The sequence below is a fragment of the Rhinichthys klamathensis genome, unplaced genomic scaffold (genome assembly GCF_029890125.1).
Source record: "Rhinichthys klamathensis goyatoka isolate OS25496 unplaced genomic scaffold, OSU_Roscu_1.1 h1tg000319l_1, whole genome shotgun sequence".
NCBI classification, from domain to species: Eukaryota; Metazoa; Chordata; class Actinopteri; order Cypriniformes; family Leuciscidae; genus Rhinichthys; species Rhinichthys klamathensis.
This window is the reverse complement of record NW_026606835.1, coordinates 275,667-294,985: the sequence shown is the minus strand read 5'-3', so window position 1 is coordinate 294,985 and position 19,319 is coordinate 275,667. Positions and strand designations below refer to the sequence as shown.

At 36.6% G+C, this 19,319-nt stretch overlaps 1 protein-coding gene across 2 annotated transcripts in view; it reads left to right on the top strand.

The window, feature by feature from the left end:
* cyth1b (cytohesin 1b) overlaps positions 1-19,319 on the top strand; it is a 78,432-nt gene that overhangs the window by 10,575 nt on the left and 48,538 nt on the right. The window contains exon 1 of one of the 2 annotated variants that reach the window (XM_056271420.1): positions 2,925-3,396. The exons of the other annotated variant lie outside the window; for it this stretch is intronic. Coding sequence (XP_056127395.1) covers positions 3,318-3,396 — 79 coding nt within the window. The 5' untranslated portion in view covers positions 2,925-3,317. Of the gene's footprint in view, positions 1-2,924; positions 3,397-19,319 lie in introns of those variants that run through there. 2 annotated transcript variants of the gene reach the window in all.

Here is a 19,319-nt window from a genome sequence, read left to right as displayed (position 1 = left end):
ATAAATTTGTTAAACACTGTACATATAATATGTGTGTGTGTGTGTGTGTATTTAATGTGAATATATATATATTATTAAATGTTGAAGAGTATGTGATTTCTTTAGCACACACTCTTTTTCTTTTGTCCTTTTTTCATAATTTAGCCTAATCTTCATTTTTAAATCTTGTGCATCTGTAGTCTCAGTTAATTAACAGAGCAACTGGACGTATTTGGGGCACTATATGACTGGAAGTGGAAGTGTTAGTTTCAGAATGATGAAGTGTTCTTGGAATAAATATTTGATGGGAAACCCAAACTTCTGACCATTGTGGTTCTCTTCAGAATCCAACCTTTCATTTTCACAGTTCGGTGCTCCTTTGAAACCGAGAGGCCGAATGAACGACACCAACACTTGCCAGACTCTGCTGACACTGGCCAGGCCTTTATTGGTCCTCTAGCACTTCAGCTGTGCAGACACTTATAATCCGTGCCAAAATCCTGAGCTCACACCTACCTCCTATACCCTTTCTGACAGCATTTTTGAGAAATACATATGTGGCAAAGGTAAAAACATAGTTGTCTGTTGATAATGTGTCGGTTTGCTTTCTAATGCTTAAACTGGATTGGTGACTGTATCCTGATTGATTTCGTAATTTTCATGCTGGTATGCTCATAACTGACCTTGATTTTCTTCAGGGTCAGTTTTGAGGGTGTTAGTGCAAAGGATTTTTTGTTGTTAGTTTGGTTTTAGCACGGCTGCAGATTTTGACAGTACTACTATGTCTTGTTTGAGGGCTTTGGCACAGACATGTCATGAAATGTCTTAGGTCTTGATGTTTGGGTAAAAGCACTGCTGACTAACCTTTCAAATGCAACTCACATGTCATTTTCCTCTGTTCTTTTCTTTCCCCTTGCTGCAAACCTGCAGGGTGCCCGCCTAGTCTCAAGTGTTCAATTAGAAAAGACTGAAACAAGAGAAAGGAGAAATCTTTTATTTCTCTATAGTCCTGAGTCACTGCAAATGTATAAGGCTGTGAACTGTCTTGTTTGTTGTGAGGATAAAATTATCCTGATTTGCTCAGCTGTGCTTTTCTTTTTAAAGACCTTCAGAATTCATTAAACTTATCAAAAGTGAGACAAAAGATTCCATGACTGTTATTTTTTAGATGAAAAGAGACTACAGAAGGACACCAAAACCTGCACACTTCCTTATGAGTGGTGTAGTATTGGTTAAGAATTTGGTATGATCAAATACGATATGATCTTTTTAAATATTATCCAAAAGTTGTAGGTTTATGAATGATCTCCATTGTCCTTGAGAAAGACACGTAATCCCAAATTGTTCCAAAAGCACTGTATCTGTAATAAGTGTGCTTTTTAGCTTCAGCTAAATGTCATATTAATCATTTAATGGCTAATGTTTTGCATGTTAATAAGTTGCATGTTAACTATAATCTGAGCATTATAAAAGTCTTTAATCTCACTCAATTGGTGGAAAGTGTCAGTGCCAAATCTCCAATGTCTATCTAACCACAATCTAACACGTTCAGAAATGCATCTCAGGGAAAGAAACAAATCAGAAAGAGTTACAAATAGTGTAGTATGTATAAGTACATTTCCAAATAAATGTAGTATTGTGGATAGGTCTGATTGGAATGGTGTGATAAATACATGGGTGGAATGAAAGGAGAGGAAGGGTGTCAGAAGATAAAACGAAGAGAGTGAGCTGGAAAGTATTGGGTGGACTTTCCAACAGGATCTCCCAATTGTCTCCCCTCTGAGATCACTTTTAGGGATGTTCCCAGATGGTATTACAGGTGCAAAATATTGTTAAATATTATGGTTTAATATTAATACATATGCTTTGAAGAGCAGAAAGTGTGTTGTATATGAGAGGAAACTTTTATTTTGTGTTCAAAAGGGATAAAAAATAAGAATTAAAATTTCTAGGCTGAAATGTCATGCATACAATCAGGCTATACTCTTCATTCTAAAAACATGTATTTTTTTGGAAAGCTGAGATTGTTATTTGAGGGTAATGTTCTGTTCCTGTTTCATGGCACATGACCAGTAACAAGTCAGCGATATTCAGCGGTCTTATGATTTAACAGTATTGCACAAACACGTTTCTTTTAAGTCATGCATGCTTTTTTAGAAACATCGCAATTGCAACCAGATTTTTCTCTAGTTTACAAAGCCCTGCGTGAATATTTACAGAATATAGTGATTTTCATTATGAAAGACTTTTTATTGTCATACATTCTTAGAAGAAAAGGTTCTCTAATCTTAAAGAGTTCTGTCAGGCACTTCATACTCTATGGGTTCTCATCATGGGGTCATTTTATGGATTTAGTTGTAATTTTTAAATGAATTAAACTGCATGAGAACTTTATCACTAGAAAAATATGAAATTAAACATGAAAGTATTATACCGTAATTTAAGACATTTCTCCTGTATAGAACCTTTTTGGCATAAAGGGTTCTTCAAAATTGAGTCTAGAACCTTCTATATAGAACCCCATTGAACCTTTCTTTCTAAGAGTGCATGAAATAGTAAAGGATTGCATTAAAATGCTCTTGCCGCTATACGGACAAGCAATTACCGTTGAAACAACCATACAAACACATACACACACAAAACAAAATGTAAACTGATGCAAAAGCACCAATTTGGGTGCATGTGGGTTTCAGAGGGTCTCAACCTAACATAATGTGCACGTGTCTGCAGGCGTACATTTATAGATGGGGTGGGTGATCTTGTGATTCTCCATGAGTAAACATATACATGCCCTTCAAAACCACGCATGGCTCAGATGCCCGAAATGGTTGAGCTCTGACTAAACTGCCCTCTGAGCTTGTGGGAGTGAGTGGGGAGGTGTTCTGGGAGCTGTTGATGAATCTGTGCTTATGTCCATGTAAATCCTTCTCTACCAAAGCTGTTTCAGCACCACAGCAGAGACTTTCGAATTTAAAAGGGTCGTAGACACAGAGAAACACAGGGGGGAGCTTAGAAAGCTCTGCATGGTAAACACAAAGTGGCGGTGAGTATGAAGAGAGAGAGAGAGAGAGAGAGAGAGAGAAGGAGGAGAGACTGTACAAGGAGAGAAGTCAGTGAGTGAGTTTGCAAGACCAGCACACATCAGAGCAGAGAGCAGTGCTGTGGATCTTTGCTTTGGAATCTGTCACACAGGAAAACCCAAAGGAAAATTTATGATAAAGCAGAGCGTTATATAAGTATCAACAGTTCTGCTTTCGGACAAAAGGGGAAGTAGCTTGTGTTTTCTCTCTCGTCGCTCAATCGCACACTCATCAGAGTGATACAGGGACAGTTGAGCTATGGGGACGGTAAGCGAACTCTGTGCGTCCAGCTTCCAGGCGTTCCTGTGTCCTACGGTTAGCCCGGCTCCTCCAGCAGGTGGGTCTGTCATCATGTGCATGTACTTGGGAATTACATCCATTCAAAATCTGGGATTTGTCCAAAACTGTTTAAAGGGATCATGAAATGCATTTTCAGATCTTTAAATTATGTTTCTAGAGGTTAGCTTATGAAGTTAACAGAGTTGTTTTTTTTAACCAAAAAGGTTCAAATATTTGTAAAAAGTATTTCCACCCTCATTTTCACTATTTCAAACACACTCTGTTTTGGGGGACGTTACCTCTTACAGAAACACAAGTAAACACCCACTACGGTGATCGAAGGGCTTCATCGCAACGCATCCATGCCGCTCACCACAGTATGTTGGACATGATGCTTGAGATGGCCAGCACTGTAATAGAGACATATGTGTTTAAGCCCGTGGCAGAAAATACTTGCTTTCTTCACACTTTATTAATATTAAACTCAAGAAAACATTGTTAATCCATGTATACTGATTTATTAGCAGCATTACAGTGATACACTTGGTCTCTTGATAGTGTTATATGCTGGCTGTATGACGTTTATTACAAACACTCTTAAAGATTGTTAATAAATGTACTTACCTGTGTTGCCTCAGAGGACAAACATGGCCCCGCCATAGATTTCAACAAAAGATATTTGGAAAAACAGGCAGCATGTTGAGCATAATTATGAAAACAGTCTGGTGGTGTGAAATAACTCAAACAAATGAACTTTCTCGTTCAATTGCTTTGGAACATCAAAATAAACTTCAGTCATGAATTCGTAATAGTTTCGGAACAGTATGCCCAGTTTTGGAGGTGTAGTTTGTCTACATCCAGGGACAGGATACCGTCTGGCGCTCTTTCTCGACATTCTCCCACAGCAGTACCACTCTTTTGACTGATAGACATGAGTTAATAAGAGCACACCTTCTTGATAGTAACCTCTTATGTGTAAATAAATGTCAAGGACATTTGGATTTTTCTATTTCATGACCTTTGTGATGCATTCATAGCTGGAACCATCTGAGATCTGAGTAAAGTCACGTGCAACTGCATGTTAAATTAGTGTTGTTGCCGTGGTGATAAAAAGTGTCCCTGGATCGTGAAAGTGTTGGATGGAGAGACGGAGTTGCCGTCATGCTCATGCAATGTGAGACAAATCGCTTGTTGTGTTGATGGAAAGTTGCTGGGTTGTCAGAAATGGTGTTTAAGATATGGTTGCAATACTAATAATAGTGTCTCCGTGTGATGATTGTGAGACTTGAAACGTCCACCTGTTGCCCATTGACCTTCAGTCATGTCCTATAGTAATATGATCAGGTTTCCTTGTGGACTTTGTCTGCACTGTTTTTTTAATGTACTTAGTCCTGCATTCCTCTGTTTGAGTGCTTATTTGTTTGTTTTAACACTCTCGGTGGGTTTGTGCGTGCTTGTTGCTCATCAGTGTGATTTGTGTGAATTAAGTGTTGGAGCTGCTGAGAGAATCACTTGGTGAGAATGAAGAGGAGAAACTCTAAATCAGGGTGAGAGAGAGAATTATGAAGGGGTGGGATTGATGAAGATTTCTTGGTTGATTTTGTTTTAGGCATCATAATAAGAGAGAAAATAAATGAAGGGATTAGATCTGTGGCTTTTTATTTTAGATGGATTTCCTCCTCTTCTTTTTTTTTCATGCCATCTGTCAAAAATGGTCCCAAAAGTAAGCACATCAGAAAACACAGCGACGACTTGTTTTTGGACAGAATCTCTTATTTATTTTATAGAGCTTTACCTAACAATTGTAGTAAATCGCAGAGATGGTTTTAACTTAATGGTTGCTCTTCATTGCTCTTAATGGTGGTCTCTCTTGTGTTTCCTGCACGTTCTTTGTCTCGGATGTTTCTCCTATTCCTTGGGAGAAATAAAAAATGGAGTAAAAACTAGAAAAGATTTTTCCGACTCTTTCTGCTGGTTACTTAGTTGTGGTAGTAGTTGGCACTTGGCAGCAAATGGGTTTATGGATCAATGAATCATTCACTCAACCAAATCATTTAAAACGCTGATTCATTCGGAATCCAGACTGTGCATTGTTTGGAGACTGCTTTGATATTTGGAATTATTTTAGTTGACGGAGCAGAAACAGATGAAGTAACTGGGAATATTGTGCCTAAAATGTAAGTAATCAGTATTTATGCCTTGCATATTGAACTATTGAAAAGCAATCACACTTGCAAAATACTATTGCACTTGCGCTATTGCATGAATATTGGATAATGATTCAATAACTGAATGGGTTCACTGGCGGCTGGCACTGTGTCCTTGTTTCTTTGTTATACATAAAGGATTTAATGAATTTTTGTTCTTTTTTTGCAAGGCAAAAGAGTTAAGGATCTTTAATGCAGAAATAGTGACTTCTTTTTCTTATATACTGTATATGGATGCTGTGAATCCATTTTAGGAAGTAATTTGTCATGAATCATTACCAAATCACATGGACAGGAAATACAATCCATCCTTTTGCATGCATGCTCTTTCATTTCTCCAGAGTTTAGCAAACTACAGCATTATTCAATCCAGTGAAATGGGAAGTCATTTACTTTGAGTGTATTAAGGGCTGTTCCCATAATGACACTGAGCCCAAATAGACAAATACTGTATGTGTGAAAAGCTGCTCTCCTGTTCTGCACTGAATCCATCATAGACATTTCACTCTTGGCTGATCATTATTTGAAATACATCCTCACGGCATCACTGTGACTGTTGTGTTATCATTAGTAGTGACTTTAGTATAAGAAGATGCAAAGCATCAAGATTTATCAAGACTTAGATTTATTTCTAAGCTATTTTTTTTTTCAGTCCTTGGCACATGGCTGTATTTTTTTCTTTCTTTGGAGAAAAGTGCAATTGAGAGGCCCATTCCTCCCTAAAGCTTTTTACTGTAAAAGTACTGGTCTGTGTGTATTGAGAGACAGGGAGATTTCACACTATGCAAAAAAGCCTTAGATGAGTCTAACTTCACTTAAAAGTCACTCCAAGTCAGAAATAAGAATGGTACAAAGGAATAATCAAAAGAAATGAGCCAGGAAGAGTGAACGTGGGAATGTGAAAATGGAGAGGGAAATTGTGAAACTATTGTTCAGTGAGGAGGAAGTAGATTGCGTATAAGAGATTGAGTTTTATCTGTTCATACGCATACACAGTGAATCAGACGCCACGGGCGGCTCAATGATCTCTAATCGTAATGAGTCAATAAGTCAATCAAGCTTTCTCTGAATGAGTAGTGTTCTATTATCACCACCTCCAAATTCACATGTGGCTAATGAAGTATTTTTAAAGAGGAATTTAATGTCTGATATAGAGTATTTGTGCTGCACAATTTTAGTGTGTTTCTTTCATGAAGTTCCCTTAGAAAAGCTGATTTCCTGTAAACAAACAATCTCAAATGCCATTAATGCAGAAATTGTGCATTTTCTTAAAAAATAAATTTGAGAAAATCTTTTTCTCAAAATATATTCATACTGTTATTTTGGGCTGTCATGATTTGGGGGAAAAATGTTTAATTGTGTTTTTTTTCTTGATTAAAAAATGTAATTGAAAATTAAAATGATTTTAAAATTCAACGTTTGATTTGCTTGTAGGGGTGCACAATTTTGCCAAAATTATTATATACATGTTATTATATATAGATATAGCTATAAAATAATAATGATTTATTATTGTTATTATATTATAGGCTACATATACTTGTGTGTATACGTATGCAGGTTCTTGGCCGTAATATAAGCTGCAACATGACAATGCGTACTTGCGAATTGTGAATTGCATTCCGATACATTCTGTAATGCAACAATGTGTGAAATCAAGCTTGCATAACATCTATCCAATGTTGCTGGAATCAGCCTAAGCATAGCTTACTCATAGTTATTGCTGCATATTAAGCTGAGATAGTAGTAAGTATTTTAACACCACAAGAATGAAACACTTCACCTTTAGACTGAATACACACAGCTGCTCTCAGAATGAGCCTCACAACAAGCCTCTACACTTGAACCAATTTTGACCTGCCAGTTTTGCCTAATGCAACCTATTCATGCAAATTTGTAAAAACTCTTCTTTTTCATACACACACACAGCACAGTGTTGGTTGAATTATTGAATTATGATTATTAAAATGTGTTGAAATTTGGAGAGAAAGTCCTATAATATGTAGATGCACACACGGTCCAAAATTAACACTCACAATAAATTAATTAAAAAAGATGTATAACAACTTTTTAAAATAAAATTAATTATATGTATTGTATAATTATATGTATATGTATTTGTGTGTATACCGCAAAATTATTTTAAAATGTCATATGTCATTATAAATGTCAAATAATGAGAAATCAACATTTCCATTTATATAGAGGGTGCTTATATAGACATATAGACAGCAAGAAAAAAAAACTTTGGTCATGAGAAACTTTTTTCATTATGCGTCTAAAATTGTGTGACTAAATGACAATGGTAATTTCACACACATTTCATTTTAAAGCAGCACTAAGTAGGAATTCCGTTTTTGTCAAACAGCGACCCCTAGAGTCGCTGTGGAGTACTTGTACTGTCGTGAATAGCACTCACGCAGAGATGGCTCTCACTCACGGCCGGATCCCCTCCCCCTGTACACCGGTACCTGTTCAGTAGGATGGACGCTGTAACGAGTGGAAATAAGGTATGGCCCCTTTAAGAGTCGCGCCCAACACCACATGTATACGGCGCCGGGTTATTTCTGTTTGATGCTCATTTTATCAGAATTTTATCAGATCTGTTTTTTGCCGTAAAGTAATTCGTTACCTCGCGAGACCTGATATCACACGATACCCGCCGGCCCAAAGTTGCAAGGGTGGTTTTGCGGCTCACAGGCACCAGGGGGGTGCGAGACGACCACCATTCAACACGAAATCAGTAATATAAACATTACAATGACTCTAAAGCTGTTCGGTTAAGGTAAAAAAAGTTACTTAGTTCACCTTTAAGTAACCTACCAGGCACACAGTTGGAATGAGATGTATGCTTTAGAACAATCGAAAGAAGAGCGAATATAGCGTAAAGGGGCTATGATGAGGAGAAGGAGTGTGTGAGCGGATAGAGGTGTGAGATGAGTGAAGTGACTCATTATTGGACTGTGAGCCCATATTATCATGCTGGAAGCAAGTCAGTGCTGCCCACTCATGGATCTCCCATGATGTCGGTGGTGGCCCACCAGTTCTTCTGAGGGAGTCACCGTCTGTGATGATAAACAGTGAAGGACAAAACAAATCTTATTTACATCTCTCTTTCTAGCTCTTTTCCAAAACCTATTGAGCCATGTATCTGCCTACACAGGCATCTGCTTTCTGTGACAGACTGGGACCTCAGCTGAGTGAGTTTTGACACTTTTCAGGAATTCATACAAATAGCATTTTGCATCTATTCTGAAGCATTTGGCTGACTCAACTCAACGATCGATTTCAATATAGATTGTGTTGAGATTACAATTTGCTTAGTTTTGGAACTGTGCTTTTATCTCTATATCCTTATACATTTCATTTTCTTACAAGAGTCTGTTATTGCCTCTCCTAAATCTATTATTCCTGGGCTCTCTCATTTATTGCATCTGCTTGACAAGTTAATATCCAACTCCTGTCCTAAAATCTGTCCCTCATTTTCACGTCTTCTCATCTCAGATCTCCATCAGGGATGAGCAGAGGAGAGTGCACATACACGCAGTAATTTCATCTACAAGTTGCCTCTTCTCTCAGAGTCTTAAATGAGTAGTTTACCTTAAAATAAAGTTGTGATTGTGTAATTGTGTCAGTATTCACTTCACTTCCATCATTTAATTTCAAAGGCTTCTGATTTCTTTAAGTTACACAGTTAGCTTTGTGTGAAAAAACGAAGTGGAATTTAGTTTATGTAATAATGTAATGATCTTCCACTTCTTTAAGCAAACAAATCATTCAGTCCGGTTTTGTAAACGGAATCAAACAATTTAAAATCATTTAGCAATCAGACTTACACTTCTGCTTTGGTTTTCATTCCTTCAAACTTTGAATAAGTTACTTTGATTGACCACTTGATATTTGTCATATGGTGCTTTATTGTCATTTTTGGACCTTGACACCTCAATCCTGATTAATTTGCATTATATTAAAAATACTTTTTAAAGAGTGGCCAAGATAATATTCAGATGAACCTCTTGTGTTCCGCAGAAGAAAGAAACAAAGTTAGTTTGTTCACCCTCCTGAATGGACCAGCACTTTCCACTTCTGCAATAGACCATAGGACCATGGCGCCGTTGTAATATGTGGAGTTTAGTTCTGGAGCTGCACCTTTCAAAGCAATGAGCAATGACATCATAAACCGAGGCCGCCTCGGGGTTTCTGCTACTGTCTGATGCTTTGCTCTGCTCTGCTCCAGACATGGGCTTTATTGGAATTGGAGCATCCCAAGCAGTGCCATGACCATTTCCTGAACGCAGTGGCCAATCATAGGTGTTTAAGTTAGCACTGAACAAAAACTCATGTGTTTTGAGCGATGAGTGGATTCTGAAGTTCTGCATGCTCGCAAATCCTCTCATTATAACATAATTATGTAAATAAGAGATTCATTGTGCAGTCAGCTTAATTGGTTATAACGGATCTTTGTGAGATTGCAATGAACTAAGATGAGTGACAGCTTTTTAGTGGTTATTGCACGCTTTCTGCCATGCCAAATCCCGCATACATTGTGCTTGCTTTTCTGTTCAAATTAACAGTGATTTGTGAACGTGGACCCTTTAACAACAAATAATTTATCGGGAGCGTTTATGCTGAGATGTGTAGGTTTTGCGGGGACACGAAACTATTTCACTTTCCGTGAAACTACTTCAAGGAAATCTAAATGTGTTTTTAAAGGGGAAGCGCATCATCTTATCCTTAGCCTTGAGTTGGTTCACAATTTTTTTTTTATTGTGTTGTTGGTGGAATTGATGAGGTTTTGTGACTCATGTTTATGAAGTGTAGGCATAATGCAAATGTGTTTGGGTGTAGTTGTAGGATGGACTATCTTGTGTTTTAGTGTGGTTTTAATATAGAACTTGGTCTACTTCGGTTATAATAAATACGGGTTCGGGTTGTCATTCTATATGTTCTTGCGATGGCCCTGCAGCCATGACTGTATTTTGTTTAAAATGAGGGCGAAAACAGTCTCACACATGTAAGCCAATGTATCTAAACTTTGACACAGACTATTCAGAATAACTGTTTTATTAGATGTGGGAGATGTTTTATGCATCACCCTGTCACAGATATATTGCAGTGTCACATCAGACTCCCAAGGAAGTTCAGAAGGATTTATTGCCATGGCTTTTGGAGCTTCACTGTTGACTTTGCTCTTATGCTGATGTTTAAAACCTCAGATTGTTTTATTTTGTTTTGTTTTTTCCTTTTCTATTTTATTAAAATGTCATCACATAGACTGTGAACTGAGCCAGGAACATTTTAAGAAAATTAGAATTGCAGTTATCAAAATCCAAGAAAGACAAACAAAATTAACACTTTTGGTCACACTTTAGTTTGGGGAACACATGTTCACTATTACCTTTTGCCTTAAACTCCTAATTTACTGCTTATTAATAGTTAGTAAAGGTAATTGTTGCAGTGGTTAAGTTTACGTATTGAGTAGGATTAAGGGATGTAGAATATGGACATACAGAATAAAGCATTGATTTGTGCATTTTAAGTATTACTCTGCAATAATAAGCAACTAGTTAATAGTGAGAATTGGTGAATTGGAGAAATTGATCAAAAGTGACAGTAAGACATAATGTAACAAAATATTTCTGTTTCAAATAAATGCTGTCCTTTTGAACTTTCTGTTAAAGAATCTAGAAAAAATATAAATATATTACATTTATATTTTAAATTATAATAATATTTAACAATATTACAGTTTTTATATGTTCGGATAAATGCAGCGTTTATGAGCAGAAGACACTTCTTTTAAAAAATACTATTACATATTTCTATATCCCATTTAAACACACACACACACACACACTTATGCGTATGTATTTATATACTATCGTCTTCCCCCCAGTTTCACAATTGGCAGACTCAGCTATAGTTCAGCAACATTTATGCTTCTGTTATTTCCTTTCATATACTGTGTCCATGGAAATGGTTTTTGCTCTGAATCATTCATCATGACATGGAGAGCATTAGCATAATTCTTTGAGAGGGCAATTTCAGCAGGTTTCTTATTTAACCGTGCAGCTGCTGTGCTTGCTCTGACTTTTAATTCTGTGCTGAAAACAGAACAGCCCACCAGGCCCTCGTGATGCAAATGACTGCACTGACCTCAGTTTTCACTGGACACTTCTCAGAGATAGTGTCGCACGGACAGCTTTGATGCTGACGAGGATTGTCTAGCCAATGTGGTTTGTTCTCAGTTGCTACAGTCACAGAATGGTGGCGTTTAATTGGCTAAGAGTGAGAGATTCCTGTCTTACATGCTTCATGTGGTGAAGGTTAAAAAGCTTCTGATTAAGTTAACTATAAAGCTTTACAATCAGATACAAAATAAAAGGACACTATCTTAACTGATAAATGTCAGCCAGCCTTTGGCTTATTTGCTTATATTCAAGTATTTGGTAATTTGAGAACTGTCTATTTAGCCAAGTAATAGAATGCCAGATTTCCATTGTGTTAGAGACTAAAATGTATTGACAATGACAAACAGAGTCATAGAAAACATTAGATAAAAACTTTGGTCATGAAAAATACCAGATCATTTTGCTATAGTGATGTCCAGGCCTGGATAACTCATGGAAAATGATCAAAATCTTAAACTGTCATGCAAAATTTCTGTGGTGAATAAAGATTAACATTTTTCTAATTATGCTCGGCTCTAAAATATTTAACTTGCAATTGCTTGCTCTCTGTGAGTTAAATTACTATAACATGTTTAAAATTCATTGTCCATTAATCATAAACTGACTTGAAAATTTATAAAAATGCATTAGCCAAAAGTTGTGGGAAACCTGGATAATGCATATTTACTGAATTAAAAATGTTTTTGAGAGAATTTTTCAAGTTTAATTGGATTTAATTGTATAATTTGTGTGTACGTCTCATTTGCTTTCATTAATTTGTATTTTATGTATATCGCATTATATCGGCCATCAGCTTCTCTTCTGTCTAAATTATACGCATTGCTATCAGCCATTAAATAAACAATATATACAGAGATTAGGATAATGCCTCTCTTCACAAACACCACATATTTTCTTTTTGCTGCAGTTTATCATTATCTTTGCTTTGCCCTCTACGGCACCACCTCACCTGCTCCCTCTCTCTGCCAGCTTTAAAACAGGTGTGCGGTGGTAATGAGTGTCTTTTGCATAGCACAGTGTGTTCTGGGAAAACAGAAGTGAGAGAAGGAACGAAGGAATCAGAGATGTGTAGAGAGAGAGAGAGAGAGAGAGAGAGAGAGAGAGTCGATGGTATAACTGTTTATTTTGGTCTGTCTCCACCTGGTCTTGAAATGCCTTGAACTCAAACCACTTGGCGACAACACTGCTAATTCATTCTTAAAATAAATATCAATCCATGCAGCCCTGCAATCTAGTAGTTTTACAGAAATGTTTGGGAAAACGTTTCAGACTTTAACCTTGATGTATGTTAGCTTTTATACAGTGAGGAAAAGCATTTTGGACATAGCAAAAACTCCAAAACCACTATAAAGTGAGCAGCCAACCTCGGCAGTGTTTTAAAGTGTCCCTATTATGCTTTTTCGGATATTACCTTTCATGCAGTGTGTAATATAGCTGTCTGTGAATGTAAAAAAATCTGCAAAGTTTCAAAGACCAAAGTGCACGACAAATGGGGTTATTTTCTCCCAAAAAGAAAGAACCAATTGTGAACTGTCTGAAACGAGTCGTCAGTAATTCCAGTCTTACTTCCAGCAAAGACCTATGCAGGTTTGTTACAAATTTGCATAATGCCAGCCAATGGTCTTCATAGGCTGCCCGTGAACACTGAACAGTGTCTGCTTCAAACACTGTAGTTGTAGCTGAGGCCGGGAAGAGTTTGATTCGTTAAGAAACTTTAAAAATGCATAATGGGGCACTTTAAGGCATTTTAGGAATACACTTTTTGGACAGATTCAAATGTAGCATTGCAAGTATCCTTTTCTGAGAATGGAACCCCATAATGCACTGTAACAAGCTTAGTAAAAATATCCATCTGAAATGGCAGATGAAATGAGTGGATTTACATTACTCTCACTTAAAGACGGCATGAAATTATTATTTTTTAAATGCGTGTTATTTTATAAAAATTCGTTTTGACCTAATTATTTTTTAGGTCTATATTTTTTATCAAAATGTCATAACTCGATCTTCTGTGAAACAACAGACTTCTCTCTGGTAAAGTGTGACGGACTTCTTCAATCATTTAGCCCGCTTAAACCCTTTCTTCCAATCGACTACAAGCTCATATTCATATCTGCCTCTATCGAATCAACTACCGGTGGATTGAACAAAGTCCTACATTTTTTTCTTTTCGCCTCACTCTGATGTAGGCTATGTCAACGTCACAATATGGAAGAAAAGATTTGTCAGTAGGCCTACTTATGTTTCATTGATCAATTAAAATATCTTAATCTAATTCAAACTGTTGGACTGTTTTGCCCTGTTTTAGTGTGTAATGTGTTTTTTTACGTTTAAGTAACACATATTATTAGCTTTGCAACATGCTAATGCCAAACTTTATTGAAATTGTAATGTGTGAATGAGTTTTAAAATCCACTTCTGTTTCATTCTCACAGATTCCCTTTCTTGATCACAGTATGGTGTAATGACACTACTATAGGCACTCAAAGGTTTGAGCATGTGTCATAACCCCTACACAGTGGGGTTAGGGTTAGAATAGGGCTGGAATTACCTATTTTTCTACAACCTTAGCCTTAGCAACTGATTTTCTGCCCCCTCGACATCCTCCTTAAAGGAATGTATTGAATATAGCATCTTGATGCTTTGAGCTACAGCTATGTGAACTGACCTCACAATTCTTGAATGCTGCAGTTTTAATAAGATGCTCTGATGGCTGTCTCATTTGGCATTTAAATACAGCTTTTAAAAGATAAAAGCTTGAGTTGTTTGCTCGACCCTGGTGCTTAGTAATTTAAAGGCAGCCGTCTGAGAAAGAATGCGGCATAATGTATGCTGCGTTATTTCATGTTAAAAGAAAATATCGTTGTAATGTTTTATGTTGTTAGATATATTTACATAAACACAACACATACATGTATATTCTACTATATGAATGTGTGTATGTGTAATCTGGACGTATACATTCGCCATGTTGTCATTATCATGTGACTTACCAGTGTCAGTTACTGTACGTTGCTTCACCGCAACTCACAAATCCTCTCCCGTGGCCTCATGGGACAGTAAAGTGTCCATTGTATGCACACTTCTGAATCTCGCTGGAAAAGCTTTTTGCCTACTCTTTTATGAGTACTGTGAATTCGGACGTAGGCCTACTTATTTTGTCACATACTGTACTGTTTTTCGCCTACTATATAGTAGGGAAGTATTTCGGATGCAGCCATACGTTTTTAAGTGAATCACTTGAATGAATGATTCATTGACTAATTAATAAAGACAGTCACTTGTCACCACCTACTGTAACCTGCAGAAAGAATCACTGAAAACCCCCACGCTGCATTTGAGCAATCAGCATCCAGAACTATATTCATTTTTATAACTGTGGGTAAATTTTGGGGGTTTTGTGATCGTTTCTGCTTTGGTTGATAATATTGGCTTCTTCGATGGATCATTTCAGTTTTGCAGAAACTGTTTTGATCAAAAGCCCATAAATATACATTGTTTCATTGTTTCCTTACTTTTGATATTTTGTATATTTTAATGTAATCCATTCACAGCACAGAGATCTGTTTGGGATGAAGTTACGGGACTAGAGTTAGCCAGGGTGATTTTTGTGGTTAGGATAAGGTGGAAATGATATTTAAATGTATTCAGACTATCTTGCTAAGGATTGTGATTAAGTCTCACATCTGCTTTGCGTTAAACAGAAGACTCTGTGTGCTAGAACTGGCTTACACACACACACACACACACACACACACACACAAACCAGAATACAGAATCAGCATAGTCAATCGGAGGAGTCATGTCTGAATTTTAGCTGTGTGTGCTGGGTAAAGCAGTATCAAGTAAAGGCACTGCATTTCCCGGAGGAGTCTCATCTCATTTCATTTCACTGCTGCAGTTTCGGCGAGCAGGGGTTCTACATCAGAGCTCAGATAATACATATTTTCACCTCAAAGGCAACATTTATTTTGCTTATGTACACAGATCCAACAACAAACACATATTTTAACTTCATATCTTAATAAAAATCTCTACACTTTTAATCTTTTCAGTGCACCTGTACTGAACTCTCGCAGAGTTATATAGCCTATAATCATTTTTGCAATCAGTAAATTAACACCTGAATTTAAAATCCTCAGGTTTTCTTCATGATAATTACTTTCTCCTTAAAATGCAGACAACTATAAGAAAGCCAAGATTTCCCCAAAAAGTATGAACCCTGTGGAAAAATCAAAACATTGGTCCATCCAAACCTGTGAAACACAGAGTCTGCATCCGAAATCGCCTACTTCCCTACTATAGAGTAGGCGAAAAACAGTATGTGACAAAAGAAATATGTCTGAATTCACTGTACTCATAAAAAAGTAGGCGAAAAAAGTACCCGGATGAACTACTTCTTCCGGTGAGATTCTAAGACACTTTACTGTCCCATGAGGCCACGGGAGAGGATTTATGAACGGCGGTGAAGTGACGTAACTGATGCTGGTAAGTCACATGATAATGACAACATGGCGAATGTATACGTCCAGATTACACTCATACTACACACATTCATATATAGAACATACTTTTTTGCGGTTGTGGAGTAATTATTTTTTCAACATAAGTACCAACTCAAGAGAGTATGCGATTCCGGACGCAGCCTGATTCATTGACTTTATGAGTAAGTCATTGAATTATTCATTGAACCTATTCATTCCATTTGATCCAATCATTCTAATACGCTGATACTCAAGAAATATTTCTGATTATTATCAATGATGAAAAAAGTTGTGCAGATTACACTCACACTACACACATTCATACTATATAGAACATAGTTTTTTAGAGGGTGTGAAGTACTTGTTCAAATAAGTACCAAGAGAGTATGTGATTCCGGACACAGCCTGACTCAACCAGTGCTGTGAATTTGGGGCGTGGCTAGCTGTTTGATTGACCAATGGCAGACATGGAGAGTGCTGTTTTAGTATTGGCCGATTTGCTTATAAAGCTTGTAAATTCATATTTTCCCTTATTAGTTTATACCCTGAACATGGCCTTAATAATACTAATCATATTTGCTATTCACAATTGTTATTAGTAGGTTATTGTGTCTTATTTTTTCTTTTTGACTTTGCGATAAATATAACCTGCACATGTTTTCATGTGTTTCACCCGTCTCTTTCTGCACTCTTCCAGTAGCAGCCGTTTGCTGTTTCTGTGAGGCATGAAGGAGGAGAGACTGGGAAAGTACATAAGGTGACAGAAAATTACAGAGTGAAAGAGAATGTACCGAATTTGCTGGAAATGTGAGGCCTTTGAAAAATGACATGGCACAAGCACTAATGTTGCCACAGGGTCAGTTATTGTGTTATTTTTGTTTGGTATTGTTTTTTGCCCTGATTTCCAGTGCAGAGAGGGAGAAGAGAACATTACTGCTTCTATTCTGAATTAGATTGTGAATGAGCAACTCTCTGTTTCTCTCTCCTGCCTTTCTCTCTCTTATTCTTTTCTACCAAAATAGCTTTATTAAAAGATAACGGCACATTTATAGAGATTATTATTAGGCCATTATAAAAATCCGGGATCCAGAATTTTTTCCCCATTATTTTATAATCCAACACCAGGTTTACTGAATGCAATTAAAGGTTTTTTTTTGTGTGTGTGTGTGTGTGTGTGTGTGTGTGTGTCATTTTTCAGTGCTTAAAATAGTGGTCAGCAGCTGCGCTTTAAACACTGTATACACAGCAGTACGGCTTTTTGGGTTAAAATGCAGATAAAATATTTGCTAATAAAATGATGTTAAGTTTAATTGCAGTGCCTTCTAGTGGAATGATTATGCTACTACTTGCGTATTATGTTGTACACTATAAATGTTGAGTACATAAGTATAAAAACAATTCATGATGCATTTATTTTTTTGTCTTAATGCTACTTTGTTTAGCCATTTTGAATTTGATTTGTTCAATAAATGCAAAATTATATTCCTCAGCTAATAAATTCGGGGCAGCTAAAGTTTCTTGTTTAATAAATAATCAAATTTTCATTTACACATAGTTAGTATCAGTGCGAATTCTGCTAATATTTCTTCTGAAGAAGAAAACGTCTTGCAATGCAGAGATAAAATGTGCAATAGTCTTATAGACGCACATGGACCTCAATAATGGTGACAATCAAAACAACAACAAAAGCATGCAAAGCAATAATTGTATAACAGTAAACATAATTTATTCATGCTGCATTGCATACTTGGAGCTCACAAAGCCTTAAATCAGAAAAAATGGTTCATTATGGAAATGTTTGTAACAGCTTTTTTTTTTGCTGGTTAGGACATTTGGGGGAATATTACTTCTCTAATGTATTTTAAAGTATTCCACAAATCTTATTTGTGACTTGCATTGCATGGTAGATAATATTTAATAATTTTGCATGCTACAGTATTATTTGGGATATTTGAAGATCTTCCACAATCACTAGCTTGGGTTCTCCCTCACTGATGTCAGAGAGAGTGTGATGGATTTTGTACCATATGCTCATGTGACTCATCATGTGACCATGTGTGTGTGTCAAATGTGTGTAGGCTGTATTAGCTCAACAGTAGAGGACGTATTTTGTCTCTCCAGCTGTGCATATGAAGGTGACAGTACAGGAGTCGCTACAGGGAAACTTTCTGAGACACTTTATTTCTTTGGAAAGGTGAGAGTATGCTAAGGGCCAGATCTTGTGAATGTAGCTCTAGACTACATTGCTGGCAAGGACCATTTCAGTGTCATGATCAAATATTGAAACTGTGACAAATTAATCTACACATTATAATATACTTCAATTAGCCTATTAATTATTAACAGTCCCCCAGGTTTAATTAGGGAAGCTTATTATTAAATATTTACCGACGTTATAGCGTGGTCACAAGAGTAATGGCAACTTGGGAGTTTTGAGACACACATTCAAACACACATGTTGTGCTTTCATGTTCTATGGGGACATTCTGGATAAACTGTATATTCTATTCCCTTACACTAACCTATACCCATCACAGCAAACTTGTGTGTGTGTGTGTGTGTGTGTGTGTGTGTGTGTGTGTGTGTGTGTGTACATGATCTTGGTATAGTTATGAATCTACCCACACATCTAAATTATCTTTGCAAAGAATTGGAAACTTAAAAAGCACTCATTGCCATGACAACTGAAACTTTTTACAAGATGTATCAAAGCATCTCAGTATTGAATATCAGACATTTTTCAGTCTTGCAATCACTAAACAAGTATCTTATTCTCAACAAGGCTACATTTATTTGAATATTGTGAAATATTATTACAATTAAAAAAAAACCCCGCTGTGTTCTATTTTAATATTTTAATTTTTTTTAATTTATTCCTGTGATGGCAAAGGAATTTTATAATCTATTTTTTAAATCCAGAAACTGTTTATTTCCTTTCAAATGAGTCTCTTTGATTCTCTTGTACATCAGATCTTAAAAATAAAAAATAAAAGCTTTTATTTGAACATTCATGATCAAAATGGCCCTGACTTGTTGCAGTTAATCATCAGTACGCTGACATGTAAATAATAACATATTGAGTTATGTGTCTGGGTGAAG